Source organism: Physeter macrocephalus, chromosome 16, assembly GCF_002837175.3.
Source record: "Physeter macrocephalus isolate SW-GA chromosome 16, ASM283717v5, whole genome shotgun sequence".
NCBI lineage: Eukaryota > Metazoa > Chordata > Mammalia > Artiodactyla > Physeteridae > Physeter > Physeter macrocephalus.
Genome location: NC_041229.1, coordinates 85,177,472 through 85,194,841, shown reverse-complemented (window position 1 = coordinate 85,194,841; position 17,370 = coordinate 85,177,472). Strand labels below are relative to the sequence as shown.

The 17,370-nt window shown below is 38.0% G+C and overlaps 1 protein-coding gene across 5 annotated transcripts in view; it reads right to left on the bottom strand.

Annotated features, from left to right (window-relative positions):
* The window catches only part of QSER1 (glutamine and serine rich 1), a 78,963-nt gene that overhangs the window by 34,889 nt on the left and 26,704 nt on the right, over positions 1-17,370 (bottom strand). For all 5 annotated transcript variants that reach the window (XM_055091420.1, XM_055091422.1, XM_055091421.1 and 2 more), the window contains 3 exons: positions 9,427-9,539; positions 8,866-9,027; positions 1,251-4,949 (listed from right to left, as the gene is read on the bottom strand). In XM_055091420.1, the coding sequence (XP_054947395.1) occupies positions 1,251-4,949; positions 8,866-9,027; positions 9,427-9,539 (3,974 nt within the window). The remainder of the gene's footprint in view (positions 1-1,250; positions 4,950-8,865; positions 9,028-9,426; positions 9,540-17,370) is intronic.

Here is a 17,370-nt window from a genome sequence, read left to right as displayed (position 1 = left end):
GCTCACCGCAACTAGAGAAAAGCCCACGTGCAGCAACAAAGACCCAATGCAGCCAAAAAATTAATTAATTAATTTTAAAAAAAAAAAAAAAAGAGAGGTAGGCAGGAATACGGGTTCTAGAACCAGATAAACCTGAGTTTAGATTTCAGCTCTGTCATTTACTGACTGTATGGACCTGGAAAATTCATTTAGTCTGTTATATCATCTGTATATTAGAAATAACAAAGCACATCTTACAGCATTGCTAATAGTTCCTGGCACAGAAGTGGTAGCTATTTTATTGTTATAAGTACTTTTTTCCTTAGCATGATTTTTTTTTAAAGCTTTTTTTTTTTTCCAAATTTATTTATTTTATTTTTATTTATTTTTGGCTGTTGGGTCTTTGTTGCTGAGCGCGGGCTTTCTCTAGTTGTGGCGACCGGGGGCTACTCTGCGTTGCAGTGCGCAGGCTTTTCATTGCGGTGGCTTCTCTTGTTGTGAAGCATGGGCTCTAGGCGCATGGGCTTCAGTAGTTGTTGCTCGCAGGCTCAGTAGTTGTGGCACACAGGCCCAGTCACTCTGTGGCATGTAGGATCCTCCCGGACCAGGGCTCGAACTCAGGTCTCCTGAATTGGCAGGCGGATTCCTAACCACTGCACCACCAGGGAAGCCCGGCATGTTCTTTAAAATAGTAACTTTTATACTACTTGTCAATCATTTACATAAGGCAGTGCTTCTCAAAACAGTTCCTCGAAATGTTCCCTTAACTACAGAGTAAAGTGAAACACACACCCAAGGATTTGGGCATATACTTTGGAACCAGCACAAAATTTTAAAAGTTTTAACTTAATTATATTAATCTGCATGCTGCACACAAAATAACCATATTTAATAGTAAAATGTTAATCTTTAGGTAAAATTAGCATACCAAGAAAATATGCCAGTTTATATAACATGGCCCTCAATACAATGCCTCATAGCCATGAGCCACTTCAAGACGTCTCAGGTTAGAAAAGTCTGGATAGTGCACTATGTAAATTATGTTGCATGTGGTAAAAAGCTGAGAAAAACCAGAACTACTCAGCCTAAAACCCAGAACTTTCCTATAGGCAAGGAACATTTAAAAAAATAAGTCTCTAAGATACCTGCCTATGCATTTTGTCCTGAAAAATGCAGACCTGCTTCAAGCTAAGAAAGCATAAAACTTGGTATAGAGCCAGAAAAATTAAAGTGGAAAGCCATAATTATGAATCTAAATTTTAAAACTTTACCTGTTTTCTTCTTTTTATCAGAAGTGGCATCCGAAGTATTTAAGGTAGTAGAGGTGCTTTTATAAATATCACGACTGCATACTCCAGGATCATCTTCATCAGAAGAAAGTGAAGATAAATGTTCCGAGTTTTTAAGTTCATTATCAGCTTTTTCTGATGGACTGTTACCCCCAGTTTCAGACACTAAAGGTGTGGGTGTTGCAGATGCAGTCTTTGGAAGTGGTGGGGGACAAAATGTACGAACAGTCTGGGTTCCTGGTCGTCTAGTCCTGTTAGGCATTCGTACAGCAAGAGTGGAAAACTGCTGCTTGGGCCCAGATTTCAGAAAATCTAAGAAAGAGGCAATGAATCCGGTTTTGACTTCTGGCTGTTTTTCCTCTACTTCTTTGATCTTCTGTCTCATTTTTTCTTGATGCTGATAACCATCATGGCAGCTTTCCGAGGAAGGGGGAGTATACGGCAAATATATATCTGTTCCCCTTGGATTCTGGCGTTTGCCTTGGGCAGGTCTTTTCAGCTGTTTTTGATTACTGTTGTCTTCCTCTTTAGTTTGCCCTTTTCCTTTAGTTTTCTTCTTCTGAAGGTTAAAATGCATTAAATCTTGGTTTTCCTCTTCAATCTTGATGCTGACTGGCTCCCCAGGTTGGGCCATGGCCAACAGTGCAAGTGTACTCCTAGTCGGGTTCATTGACACACCACTGTCATCACCCCCTAAAGTGAATTCACTCTCTGATGTAGCACTCTCTCCACTTATACTTCTACTACTAGAAACAAACTCTTGATTTCTGTTATTAGCTAATGTACTATCAACAGGTACTTCGCTATCTTCTTCAGGTTCATGATTGGTAGCAGACTGTTTCTTGAATGGGCCAGAACTTTGCTCCTGGACTTCATGACCTGGCCCAACCACTGGTGAAGTTACTTTAGAAGCTTTATTTTGACCAGGTGTTTCAATGTGCTGTTGATCAAGAGTCATCTTTGACTGAAGAGTAGGTACTGGTGAAAGGTTTACAGTAACTTGATTTCCATTTAAGGAAATATCATTTATACTCGGTGGCTTTCCTACTGTAGCTGCTATGGAGTTAAAATCTGATGTCACATGCCCAACATCTAATGACTGCTGAAAATGAGATTTAGAATCACCATCTTCAACAGCAGGAATGGTTTCATTTGAAGTTGACTTGGAAAAATCAGAAGGTGTGACCCCACAAGCTGCTGCTGTAGCTGCTAAGATATCATCTACATTTGATAAAATATTTCTTTCATCACTGAGGAGCATTGCCTCTGGGAAACATATTGATCCGAGAGAAACAAAATGATTCTTTGAATCATGTTGATTTGTTTCACTAAAATGGCCCTTTGTTGTTAGATGTTGTTGTAATGGTTTTGAAGACTCAGAGAGGTCCATTTTCATAATTTCAGAATTTTGAGGATGGAGTTGCTGCTGAGAATGATCGCCATTGCTCTGAATAATATGACCATCCATTTGAAGGAAAGGATGTACTATTTGTTGCGGACTTTGAACACGCTGTACTTGTAGAGATGCCTTTACTTGTCCTAAACCGGCCTGTAGTATTGACTGCTGAAGAATTTGTAAATCACAGGCAGAATCTAAAAGGACCTGTGTATTGGGAAGAGATGCCTGATGGCCATGCCCTAAAGCATTATTTGGAATTTGAATCTGAGATGAGGCATTAATTATTTGATCATGCTGCTCCTGGACCTTGGCTTCATGTACCTTCTGTATAAGAGAATGCTGCTGGTTTAGGTCTTTAGTATTCAACCTTATTTGTGGAGTTTGCATTAAGTTAGTTGTCTTCTTTATATCAAGGGTTGCTGCATTATTGACTTGGCCAACTTGTTGGTTAAGCTGTGCCACTGAACCAACTATGTTTTCTTCTTTTTTTGACCCTTGTAGAACAATCCCAACAACTTGATCTTCAAGATGGGAATTACTTCTGATTATGCTCTGGGAATATCTGTCATCTGTCTTTGACACCTTATAAGCTGACTCTGGAACATTAATTTCCCCATCAGATAGCCTTTGGGTTGATGACTCAAGAGATACTTGCGGCTGTAATACCTGTAACTCTTGCATTGGAAAATCATCCTCTTGCTTTGAAGGTGTATACACATTTGAGTCAAGTTTTCTTTCAGCGTAAGACTTTGGATCAGGGGAAGGTATGTTATTCTGTAATGTCTGACAATGAGTAGAGGACGCAAAAGATGATGACTGGACAACAGGCAAAAACTTTTGGGACTGGGGAGATGATGACCCTTGAGTCTGAGCATTTTGGGAAGAATGCATAGAAATATAATTCTGAGTTGGGCTAGAATCTGGCATATTCTGAGCCCTAGAGGCAGAAGAATAAGAAAGAGAAGGGGCTGTTAATGTTAGGGACTGCCCTGAAGCATAGCTTTCTGAAGGACTAACAACTGACAAAACTTGTGACTGAGATGAATAACTAACCTGTGTCTGACTAACTGGTGATAAACCCTGAGAGTGACCAGATGAGTAACTCTGAGACTGGCTAACTGAAGATAGATCTCTTGTTTGAGCAGGGTAATTCTCATTTGTAACTGAAGATAATACCTCTTGCTGATCAGAAGAATAATTAAGTGTTGGATTTTCAGAAGTTATAGTCTGAGATGACCCAGAAAAAGTCAATGTTTTATATAAGGATGGCAACTTTTCAACTTTGCTGGACCTATAAACATGTGAATGAACAATAGATGGCACATTATGTGGCTGTACTAAACCATAATTTTGAGACTGACTAACTGATAAAAGGCTTGGTAGCTGCGCTGTAGAATAAATTTGTGCTTGGCCTGATATTACAGAACTCTGGTTATGTAAAGGTTTGGAATAGCTTAGTGTTTGCACAGGAGGAATTATACTTTGAGGTTTGGGGGACTTGGCTGATGTTAGTGGTTGTTTTGTAGAACAGCTTTTTACTTTTGTAGTAGAAGGAGGATACCCTGATGATGGAATTGCAGATGAATAGGACTGAGCAAGTTCCACTGAGACCTGGGAGGTCTTCTGTTGCAATCCTCCATTGCTCACCTGAGTAGAATCTCCAATTGGGTTACAGGATAAAGATGACTGCCTGCTTGTTTCCTGAAAATTAACCACACTTGCATTTGATAGATAACTGTGTAAGGAATGCTGTGAACCAGTCAGTTGTGCCTGAATAGACTGGGTACCTGAAGGCCGCTGATGGTGTTTAATAACACTACATTCTCGAAGAAGAGCTCTTTCAATGGAAGCAGTAGAACTAGTAAAGAGAGTTGGACCGTAGGCTTGAGGAGTTTGCTGGGCTCCTCCAAGTGCTGAAGGCAACAAACTAAATTGAGGTTGTAAAAGATGGGGTGCAGACTCTTGAGCTGAGCGGTATGTTGAAGACTGAGGTGGTATGCTGTTACTTATCGCAGAACTGCCCAGGCGCTCAAATGCCAAAGGGGTTGGAACAGTTCCCTGGGAAGTCTTGATTTGCAGCAAAGGATCATGAGGATTTAAAATTCCATTTGATGTAGTGTTAAAAGTTGAATCCTGAAGCACCAAAGGTGAGGTGGTGGCAAAGTTTCTATTGCTGAAGGTGGTGGGATGCTGATAAGCAGAGAGGGCAGAGGGTGGAAGTGCTCCAGTGGTTGGCAAAGGTCCAGTAACAAACAGCTCAGTTGCTGCTGAGGAATGCATACCTATGAAAAGAAAACAAATATGCTCATGCAGTTATGACACAAACACTTATATCTGCTTCCATAATACAGACTTATAAAACTTATATAACCTTCAATCCATCAAAATCTCTCTCTTTTTTTTTTTTTGGTGGTACGCGGGCCTCTCACTGTTGTGGCCTCTCCCGTTGCGGACCACAGGCTCCGGACGCGCAGGCTCAGAGGCCATGGCTCACGGGCCCAGCCGCTCCGCGGCATGTGGGATCTTCCCGGACCGGGGCACGAAACCGTGTCCCCTGCATCGGCAGGCGGATTCTCAACCACTGCGCCACCAGGGAAGCCCCAAAATCTCTTTAAAACTGAAAAGCCTGACAAATTAGTTCTGCACATAAATTTTCAAAAATACATTTCAAAATAGCTAGCTTTCATAAGGCAGGAAGAAAATTACAAAGGTATCAGCAATTCATATGTATGATTGTTACATAAATATGAGATTATACATATATATAGTCAGATAAGGTCATTTGATAATTAATAAAACAGTAAAAATGTACATAATCTCTAATGACTAATTTCCCTTGAAATCCCAATGCAAAATACCAATGGACAAACTAAAATGTTCATAACATTAAAATTGAAACTGAATTGCCTACATTTAACATAATAAATCTGAAAATAATAGTGAGATTAACAGTGCAAAGTTTCTTTTATCAAAATAAATGCATTTTTAAAATTCCTTGCATTTCAAGTTTTGACTTCCTATGAACAACTTCTAATAACAATAGATGCATGCTTATCAAAAAAAGCTGATCAGAAATTAATAAAGCACTGTCAAGAAGAGAGTATTAACATTTCAGGACAGCATTCTTGCCACATACAGCAAAAGTAAAAACATGTTATACCCTTGCGATCCAAAAGTTCCATTTCTAGGGCTTCCCTGGTGGCGCAGTGGTTGGGAGTCCGCCTGCCGATGCAGGGGACGCGGGTTCGTGCCCCGGTCCGGGAGGATCCCACATGCCACGGAGCGGCTGGGCCCGTGGGCCATGGCCGCTGAGCCTGCGCGTCCGGAGCCTGTGCTCCGCAACGGGAGAGGCCACAGCAGTGAGAGGCCCGCGTACCACAAAAAAAAAAAAAAAACAAAACAAAAACAAAAGTTGCATTTCTAGAAATTTACCCTATGGAAATAAGTGGACACAAAGATTCAAACAAGATATTCACTATAGTTATTGTGAATAACAGGTAGAAACAACCTAAATATCCATCAACAGGAGACTGGTAAAATAATTATGGCATATCCTAATAATACTGATGCTATAAACATTGCTTAGGTGGATATACAAAAAAAGTTTTGATGTACAAAGATATTAAAGAAGAGTAAATACCAAACTGTTAACTCTTCTCTAAAAAGGGGGACTGTAATTAGGAACTATCACTTTCCATTTTATACACCTTTTTATTGTTTACATTAAAAAAACTTTATCTTATATTGGAGCACCATTGATTAACAATGTTGTGTTAGTTTCAGGTGTACAACAAAATGATTCAGTTATACATATACATGTGGCTATTCTTTTTCAAATTCTGCTCCTATTTAGGTTATTACAGAACACTGAGCAGCGTTCCCTTTGCTGTACAGTAGGTCCTTGTTGGTTATCTATTTTAAATATAGCAGTGTGTATATGTCAATCCCAAACTCCAAGTCTATCCCTCCCCTCTACTCTTCCCCCCTGGTAACCATAAGTTCGTTCTCTAAGTCTGTTTACATATTTTTTAGTGAATTTCCATTAAAAAAAATTCTTTTTCATTTTGGAAAAATTGGGGAAAAAAGATTCTCTGGCCCTTTTCAAAAATATTCTTCTTTCACCTCTTTCCATTAAATGTCAAAAAAGTGGGAATTCCCTGGCGGTCCAGTGGTTAGGACTCGGCACTTTCACTGCTGGGGCCCAGGTTCAATCCCTGGTCAGGAAACTGAGATCCCAGAAGCCTCGCAATGCAGACAGAAAAAGAATTACCGTTACAAGGACAGAAAATATCTAGCTACTCTTTTAGGAATAAATAGCGCTTAGAATTAATGTTTAAAATAATGTAATTATAGGGCTTCCCTGGTGGCGCGGTGGTTGAGAGTCCGCCTGCCGATGCAGGGGGACATGGGTTCGTGCCCCGGTCTGGGAAGATCCCACATGCCACGGAGCGGCTAGGCCCGTGAGCCACGGCCGCTGAGCCTGCGCATCCAGAGCCTGCGCTCCGCAACGGGAGAGGCCACAACAGTGAGAGGCCCGCGTACCACAAAAAAAAAAATAATAATAATAATGTAATATAGAAACTGAGATAGAAAGTCTAACTAAATACATGTAATGTAAAATTATTCCAGGAAGCAAAAAATAAAGCTATTGTGTAGTTTTATTTTTTTAATATTTATTTATTTATTTGGATGCATTGGGTCTTAGTTGCAGCACGCGGGATCTTCGTTGCAGCACATGGGATCTTTTGTTTTGGCGCATGGGCTTCTCTCTAGTTGTGGCACGTGGGCTCCAGAGCGTGCAGGCTCAGCAGTTGTGGCCCGCAGGCTCTCTAGTTGCGGCGTGCAGGCTTAGTTGCCCAACCAGGGATTGAACCCACATCCCCTGCGTTGGAAGGCGGATTCTTAACCACTGGACCACCAGCGAAGTCCCCTATTGTGTTTTTTAATATTGTTTTATTTCACACTAAAACATTGTTTCTTTGGAAGCAGAAAAAATGTTTCTAAGACATACTGAGAAGCTCTATTAATGGAGTTTACATCAGAATGTAAAATATTATTTCCTATAGCTATTACTTAAAAATATATTCTTTAAAATGAAACCTTAAAAAAACCTAACCTTTCTGTCATCCTGCAAAAAATAAAAATATATACAAACAATTTTGGGGTGGGGGGAACAGTTGAAAAATGAAATAAGAAAAATAAAATAGAAAACTACATAATAGGACTTCCCTGGTGGTGCAGTGGTTGAGAATCTGCCTGCCCGTGTAGGGGACATAGGTTTGAGCCCTGGTCCAGGGAAGATCCCACATGCCGCAGAGCAACTAAGCCTGTGCGCCGCAACTACTGAAGCCCACACACTTGGAGCCCGTGCTCCTCAACAAGAGAAGCCACCACAATGAGAAGCCTGCGCACCACAACAAAGAGTAGCCCCCGCTCACCCCAACTAGAGAAAAAGCCCGTGCACAGCAATGAAGACCCAACGCAGCCAAAAATAAAAAAATAAATTTTAAAAAGAAAAGTAGATACTATATCAACCTGTAATGGCTTTTATTAAAGATTGACTTACTCTGTTCAGTTAAGGATAACTTTACATAACTCTAATGATGAAATCAGTTCCAAGATTGTTTTTTTTACTATACCACACCTATCCAGCCCAAAGTCACTAAAAGAAATGAAATTTAATCTTTCACCAACTGCCCCCCACAAAAGATAAATATGTGAAGTGATAGCTGTGTTAATTAACCAGATGTGGGGATTCTTTCACAATGTAAATGTATATCAAATCACCACAATGTACACTTTAAATATCTTACAGGTTTATATGTCAATTACACCTCTATAAAGGTGAAATAGGGAAAAAAAAGAAAAATAAAAATTTAATCTTTCCTCCTCTCAAGTAAACAAGTAACTACTTAAATTGCTAGATAAAAACTTTATATCTAGGATTTATCTTTAACAATTACCTACCTTCTACAACTTGCTAGTTTTCATCAGAGTGCTAAAACCGAATTTCTGCTAGTTACAATTTCTTGAATTTTGTCCACCTTAAAATAGTGAAAAATTCCAGGTTTTAAAGTTCACTGGAAAATCAATAATTAACATCACTCTCAGCCACACTACTATAATGACAAGACTATCAAAAGTGAAATTTTATCCATATTTTTAAAGGACTTAAAAAGTCTGAAAACAAAGAATCACCTGTCTGCCAGGATGAGGCCCTGAATTGTGGTAAAAGAGTAGTTCCTGAAGAAGCAGCCTGAGCAGTTCGGGATTCAACAGCAGAGAGAAAATTCATCACTGAAGATTCTTTAGTGTTAGTGCTGGCATTGTTCACACTAGTATCAAATATTCCAGAAAGACCTACATTTGAAGATAAAATGTATCCCAAAGTAAAAATATATGTTAATATAAAATGATATTCCGGATCCTATTTTAAAAAGGAATCTCTGACATTTGAGGCCAGAAGTTCTACAACCCTAAACTGTTTTATTATGAATAGAAATAAATATTAATTTGCTCAAGCATAATTATAATTTAAAATCTACAGAGATGCATGAAAAAAGATCTCCCTACTAATTAGTTATACAGATATTCCCTAGCAGTAAAAGACAAAGCTTTTAATATCATTTTCATTTTAACATTTCCCATGAGACTGTTATGTTCTGTATACTTTCATAACCCAACATGTGAAAATTGATTTTTCTTCTTATTCACTAAATGTACCCAGATTTGTGGTATATTTTACAAGAGAATTTTTACCGGTTGGCTGAGGCGTGGCAGCATATCCAGGAAGCTGATGAGAGGCTGCAAAAGTCTGTCTCTGAAGGAGATCTGTTTCAGAGTGAGAAGGATGTCCTTCTTCATAGCTTAAACTAGAGGATGATAAAAATAAATGACAAAAAACACACAGCTCAAACCAGATGATCAAAAAATTTCTAGGAGAGCAATTATCAAAAGTAGCATAAGTCTTTGACTAAATTCCTGACCTACAGATCAAGAGATCAAACACAGTCTGACAATACTGTCAAAATGCGGGGGAACATATTGAAGATACACTGGGAAGAAAAATAATACATAGTATTTTTTCTTAGTTCAACATTACCTACAACAAAGTCCTTTTACTGGAAGAGGTAACATGGTACATTGGGAAGAGCAATATCCTGGAAAATAGGAGACCTGAATTCACTGTCCAAGTGCGACTACTGGCTTCCCGTGTGATTTCAATAAGTGACTCTATTACTGTTGGACGTATTTCCCCACCTGTATGAATAAGGGACCCAGATAGGATAATGTCTAAAGTCCCTCTAATTCTAACAGTCTCTGGAATATAGTTGATAGTTCAAATGAATTGATAACACTATTTCCCAATAACTCTCCTAGAAAATTTCAAGCTTATACATCTTGAGAGTAATTCAGAACAAGATATTTTTCTCCCCTTGATTTTTATTCTGAATATTTTAAACCCACAGAAAAACTGAAACAGTACAGTGAATAACCTGTATACCCATCACTTAAGTTTCAACAACTGTTAACGTTTTGTTATATTTGTTTTATCTTTATACACAGACATATATACTCCTTTCTTTTAATCTACTTGAAAATAACTTGTGGACATCATGAAACTATATCCTTAAATAATTCAGTTGCATCTCCTAGGAATAGGACATTCAGCTCTATAACCAAGTATCATTATTAGACTTGAAGAAATTCAACACTGTCATTATAACATGTAATACAGAGGTCACATTCCAATTTTCCTCAATTGTTGTCAAAATGTTTGATATTTTAAAGCTCTCTGTAGGATGCAATCAAAATTCAACAATTATATTTGGTTATGTCTCTTTACATTTAGAACAGTGCCTCCACTCTGCCTCTAATGCCAAACCCCTTTTGCCTTGACTTCATGAACATGGACTTTTTATTTTGAGGAATCCAAGTCAGTTGAATGTAAGCTATCCCAAATTCTGGATTTGTCTGATTGCTACTTCATGAGAAGTACATAATGATGCTTCGTAATTCTTATTGCACTCATGAGGACACACATAATGTCAGTCTGTCTCACTGGTGATGCTAAACTTGAAGTGGTTAAGGTACTGTCAGATCTCTCAATGTAGTAATTTCTTCTCTCTGAAATAAGTATGCAATTGTGAAGTGTTACTTAAGACAGTGTCAGTATCTTGTCCCAACAGCTAATGGTTTCAGACACCGTGCATTCATGATCTTCATTTCAATTACTGCACTGAAGATTAGGAACAGTAGTGTTCTAATTACACTACCTTCCATATTTAAAAGTTAGCACTCTTCTATAAAATAAAAATTAGCTTTTTTCCCCTTTTCTCTCTCTTATCTATATACATACTTAAATATAATATATAAAATATGTACTAATATGTTTTTTAATGTGTATACATTATGCTTAAAAAATATATCATTGCAGACTCTTCATATTTAATTTATAGTGTCCCTGCAATCTTGTTTCCTTTTGACATATCCTCCTTGGTGCTCAAACACATTCTTACCTCCTAGCACAAGATGCTTCAGGTTCACCTTGGTTTTTTAACCCTGTACCACACCTGAAATCAACCATTTCTACTAGGAGTTTTTTAGTGGGCAATGGCATTTTGAAACCAAGATCTGGGTGTCAGGTGTATTCAATGCCTGAGGTGTCACTGCTTCTAGGCCCTTTAAGTGGACAAAGCTAGGAAATACATGTCTCTTTAAAAACATGAGTTCATAATGACAACGCTACCTCAAATCCAATGTAGTATTCCTCACCTTCCTCCATTTCACATGTATTTCCCTTTTCCTACAGTCAGAATCCCAGTTCACAACTATTGATACATCAATATATTTACTCATTAGCTCTATCCGAAAATACTGTAACACAACCTCTTTCAAAAACAAAACCACCAAGTAAAGTATTTCTTCACAGTACTTTCTGTCTCAAGATCATCTCATTACCTCTATCCGAAAATACTGTAACACAACCTCTTTCAAAAACAAAACCACCAGGGGCTTCCCTGGTGGCGCAGTGGTTGCGCGTCCGCCTGCCGATAACACAACCTCTTTCAAAAACAAAACCACCAAGTAAAGTATTTCTTCACAGTACTTTCTGTCTCAAGATCATGTCCCATTAAGTATATACAGTTAGAATACTGATTCGAAAGTTAAGTAAATGATTGTTTTAGTTTGAAGATTCAATTTTAGGATTAATTTTAAATCTATTTTAAACTTTATAAATCAACTTATTAAGGTGTAAGTTACATAAAGTGCACCCATTTTAAGTGTACAGTTCAATGTGTACACATTTTTCGATCAATGTACGCACCAGTAAAACCATAATCCCAACCAACTTGCAGAACATTTTCCTCACAACAGAAGGCTTCTCGTGCCCCTTTGAAGTCAATATCTTTTTCATCTCACCTCTGGCCCCAGACAACCACTGAGAAACCTAATGTTACAAAAATTTAGGCTTGCTTGTCCTAGAATTTCATATAAATGGAATCATACAGTCTGTACTCTTTTGTGTCTGGCTTTTTTTCGTCTCAGCATAATGTTTCTGAGATACATCCATGTTGTTGCATACATAAGTAGGTCATTCCTTTTCATTGAATTATATGAATTTATCACAATTATGTTTATCCATTCACTTACTGATGAACATTTGGACTGTTTCTAGTTAGAAGCTACTATGAATAAATGTACTATGAACATTTTGTATATTAGTCTTTTGTGGACATATACTTTCATTTCTCTAAGTTAAATATCTAGGAATGGAATTACTGGGTGATAAGGTAGGTGCACGTACCATTTTACATTAGCATCAGTAATTAATCAACATTCTGTTTTTGCTTTACATCCTTGTCACATGATCTTTTCAGTCTTCTTAATTTTAGCTATTCTAGGTAGGTTAAGTGGTATCTCACTGTGGTTTAATTTGCATTTCCCTAATAACAGATGATGAGGAGCATCTTCTTATATGCTTATAGACTATTCTTGTAGCTTCTCTTGTGAAGTTTGTTCAAAGATTTTGCCCTTTAAAAAAATTGGGTTGTTAGCCATCTTACTGGGTTGTAAAAAGTTTTTAAAATACAGTCTGGGACTTCCCTGGTGGGGCACTGGTTAAGAATCCTCCTGCTAATGCAGGGGACACGGGTTCAATCCCTGGTCCGGGAAGATCCCACATGCCGCGGAGCAACTAAGGCCATGCACCACGACTACTAAGCCTGCGCTCTAGAGCCCGCGAGCCACAACTACTGAGCCCGTGCGCCACAACTACTGAAGCCCGCGCACCTAGAGCCCGTGCTCTGCAACAAGAGAAGCCACCACAATGAGAGGCCCGCGCACCGCAACAAACAGTAGCCCCCGCTCGCCGCAACTAAAGCCCGTGCACAGCAATGAAGACCCAATGCAGCCAAAAAATAAATAAAAATTTTAAAGAAATAATAAAATGTTTAAAAATAAATAAATAAATACAGTCTGGATCCACATTTTTTTTGGTCAGATAGGTGTATTGTGAATGTTTTCTTCCAGGCCAAAGTTCTAACCAATTAATTTAATTGTGGTAAGAGCACTTAACATGAGATCCACCCACTTAAAGTATACAATACACTATTGTTAACTATGTGCACCACGTTGTACCGCAGATCTGTTCATGAACGATGAAGAGCTTACTCATCTTGCATTACCCAAACCTCTGTATCTGTTGAACAAATAGATACACCTGTCCTCCTCTGACAGGCTCCCATTCATAAACTGCGCAGCCAGGTTGCCCACCAGCCCTGGCCGGATGCCACACTCCATCCTGTCTGCTACTTGGACAAGCTGCCTGGCGATGTCCCAGATGACTTCTTCTTGACTCTCAGAATCTCCCACAGCAGCGCAAGGCAGGTGGGAAAAGACCAATGCCCTCAAGGCGTGGAGCGTGCCCACTTCCAGTAATTCATTATTTTTTATTGTGGGGTAGCACTCCATTATATAGATGTACCAAAGGTTGATGGTTGTTTTAAATCTGTTCATCAGTCGAAGGACCTTTGGGTTCTTTCCTGTTTTGGCAATTATGAATAAACCTGCTATAAACACATGCCTAAAGTTTAGTCTGAACATAAGTTTTCATTTCACTTGAGTAAATAACTTAGGAGGGGGATGGCTGAGTTATATGGTAATATGTTAATTTTAGAGAAACTGCTTGTTTTCCAAAGTGGCTATACCTCTTTGCATTCCCACCAATAATGTACGTCTGGTCTAGTTACTCTGCATCCTCACTGGCACCAAGTATTTTAAGTTTGTAAGTTGTTTCTTTTCCTTTTCTTTTAAAAAATTTGAGCTGTTCTAATTGGTGTGCAGTGTTATCTCACTGTGGTTTTAATTAGCATTTCCTTAATAACTAACAATGTTGAGCATCATTTGTTTATCTACCATGCAGAAATCTTCTTTGGTAAAGTATCCACTCAAATCTTTTGCCCATATTTTATTGGGTTGTTTGTTTTCTTATTAATGAGTTTTAGGAGTTGCCTATATACTCTGGAACCAAATCCTTGGACAGATACATATTTTGTAAACATTTTCTCCCAATCTGTGGCTTTCATTCTCCTAACAATGTATTTAGAAGAGCAAAATAATTTTTTATTTTATGAATTGTACTTTTGATGTTGTAGCTAAGAAATCTTTGCCTAATCCAACATCTCAGAGATTTATGTTTTCTTCTAGAAGCTTTATAGTATTAATATTTCCACTTAGGTCTATGATTCATTTGGAATTCATTTTTTGTACACTGTGTGATGTAAGGCTTGGGATTCATTTTTTTTTTTAATTTGGATATGCAATTATCCCAGTACTACTTACCAAAAAGATTATTCTTTATCTACTGAATCTTTACCTATTGAACCTATCTGAACCTATGTCCATCTCAGAGATTTCTTATGTTTTCTTCTAGAAGCTTTATAGTATTAATATTTCCACTTAGGTCTATGATTCATTTGGAATTCATTTTTTGTACACGGTGTGATGTAAGGCTTGGGATTCATTTTTTTTTTTAATTTGGATATGCAATTATCCCAGTACTACTTACCAAAAAGATTATTCTTTATCTACTGAATCTTTACCTATTGAACCTATCTGAACCTATGTCCAAAAAAGTCAACTAGCCATATATTTGTGGTTCTGTTAACTACTGTGTTACATTGATCAATGTCTGTTCTTAGGCCAATAATAACACACAGTCTAATAAATGATTCAGGTTGTACAGATTTTCTAATTTTGTTCTTTTTCAAAATTATTTTGTCTATGCCAGGTATTCCCATATAAATTTTAGAGTCAGCCGGTCAATTTCTACAAAAACACTGCAATGACTCTATACATCAACCGGGGAAAACTACCATCTTAAGAGTATTGATTCTTCTAATCTATGAGTATATCTATTTATTTGGGTCTTTAATTCCTGTCAGCAATCTTTTGTAGTGTTTAGTGTATGATTCTTACAAGTATAAATCCCTAGGTATCTCATTTTTGTTTTGTTCTAAATTTTTTTAAATGACAGCTTTATTGATATATAATTCACATACCATAAAGGTCACCCTTTTAAAGTGTACAAATCAGAGCTCTTTTAGAATACTCAGGGTTGTGCAACCATCACCATAATCTAATTTTAGAACACTTCACTGCCTCAAAAATAAACCTGTACCCATTAGCATCACACCCCATATATCCTCCTCTACCCAGCCCCTGGCAATCACTAATTTTTCTGTCTCTATGCATTTGCCCACTCGCAACATTTCATATAAATGGAATCATATTATATTATATGCAGGCTTTTGTGACTGGCTTCTTTCACTTAGCATAATGTTTTCAAGGGTCATCCATGTTACAAACATGGATATATCAGTACTTCACTTCACAGCTAAAAAACATTCCATTGTATAGATATACCACATTTTGTTTAGCCATTCATCACCTGATGGCCATTGGGTTGTTTCCACTTTTTGGCTATTATGAATTATGCTGTGATGAACATGCACATACAAGTTTTTGTGTGGATGTATATTTTTAATTCTCTTGGGTATATACCTAGGAGTGGAATTGCTGGGTCTTATGATAACTCCACGTTTCACATTTTGAGGAATGGCCAACCAAACTGGCTGTACCATTTTACATTCCCAGCAACAACGTTTAATGGGTTACAATTTCTCAACATCTTTGCCAATACTTGTTATTGCCTGTGTCTTTGCTTTTATTATAATACCCATCCTAGTATGTGTGAAGTGGTATCTCATTGTGGTTTTGATTTTCATTTACCTAATGATGTTAAGCATCTTTGCATTTTCTTCCTGACCAAACAAACAGAAAGAGAGAGGGGGAAAAACCTTACACTTAGGGGATATGTCAAAGGGACAAAGAGGCAAATTGAAAGAGCTCCCAGTGACCAAAACTGGAACATTTTGAGCAAAAAAAATTTAGTAGTATATATCTGTGAGTCCATAATGATAAAATTAAATGATTAATAAATAAATGGAAGAGGAAACACAAATCTCCCTTGAAGAATTCTAAATAATTTACGTAGCAACTCTACATTGAAGGAGGTAGACCATAACTCCCCACTCCTTAATGGGCTGCACACAGCAACTTTCTTCCAAAGAGGATAGTATTGAAAGGAGGAAAAAAACAAACAAAAAAGGAATAACTTTACAGTGCAGAAACCTGACAAACACTACCTCAGCCAGGTGGTAAAAATCAACATCAACAGTGATAAATCACATTGATAAGATATACCCTTAATATGATGTAATGAAAGTAACACTTTACCTCTATGATCTCCCTCTGGAGAACCCATAACTCCAGTCTGATTATGGGAAAAAAAACATCAGGCAAATTCCAAGAGAAGGGCATTCTACAAAATACTTGACCAGCACTGCTCAAAAATATAAAGGTCATCAGAAACAAGAAAAGTCTGAGAATTGTGATGGCAAAGAGGAATCTACTGAGACAAGATAAACAAATGTAAAGGGGTATCCCTGGAGAGACCAAAAAAAGACATTAAGTAAAAACTAAGGAAATTTGAATAAACTATGGATTTCAGTTGACTACAATGTATCAGTTAATTACTAGTAACAAATGTACCATAAGAATATAGTAAGTTAATAATAGGGGAAAGTGGGTGAGGGTGTATATGGGAACCCTGTACTATCTGTAAATCTAAAACAACTCTCAGGGAATTCCCTGGTGTTCCAGTAGTTAAGACTCCATGATTTTGCTGCTGAGGGATGGGGTTCAATCCCTGGCTGGGGAACTAAGATCCCACAAGCCATGTGGCATGGCCAAAAAACCCCCCAAAACCCCACAAAAAACAAAAGAGGCTCTCAAAAATACAATCTACACTAAGAAAAATTTGTAAGCCATGTCAAATCTTGAAAACTCTTTAAGAGTAAGAATAATGATCAAGATAAACTGTAAATATCAGGAGGTTCTAGGGGTGGTTTTTTGTTTTGTCTTGCTTCTTAGAAATCCATGCTAACTCCACTTCTTTAACAGGCAAGGAATAATTATAACCTCCTAATTGGTCTCTCTGCTTCTGCCCTAACCCCTCCCACCCCCTATTCTCAGCCTGAGTCACTCCCTTAAAAAATGAAGTCAGGGCTTCCCTCGTGTTGCAGTGGTTGGGAGTCCGCCTGCCGATGCAGGGGACACGGGTTCGTGCCCCGGTCCGGG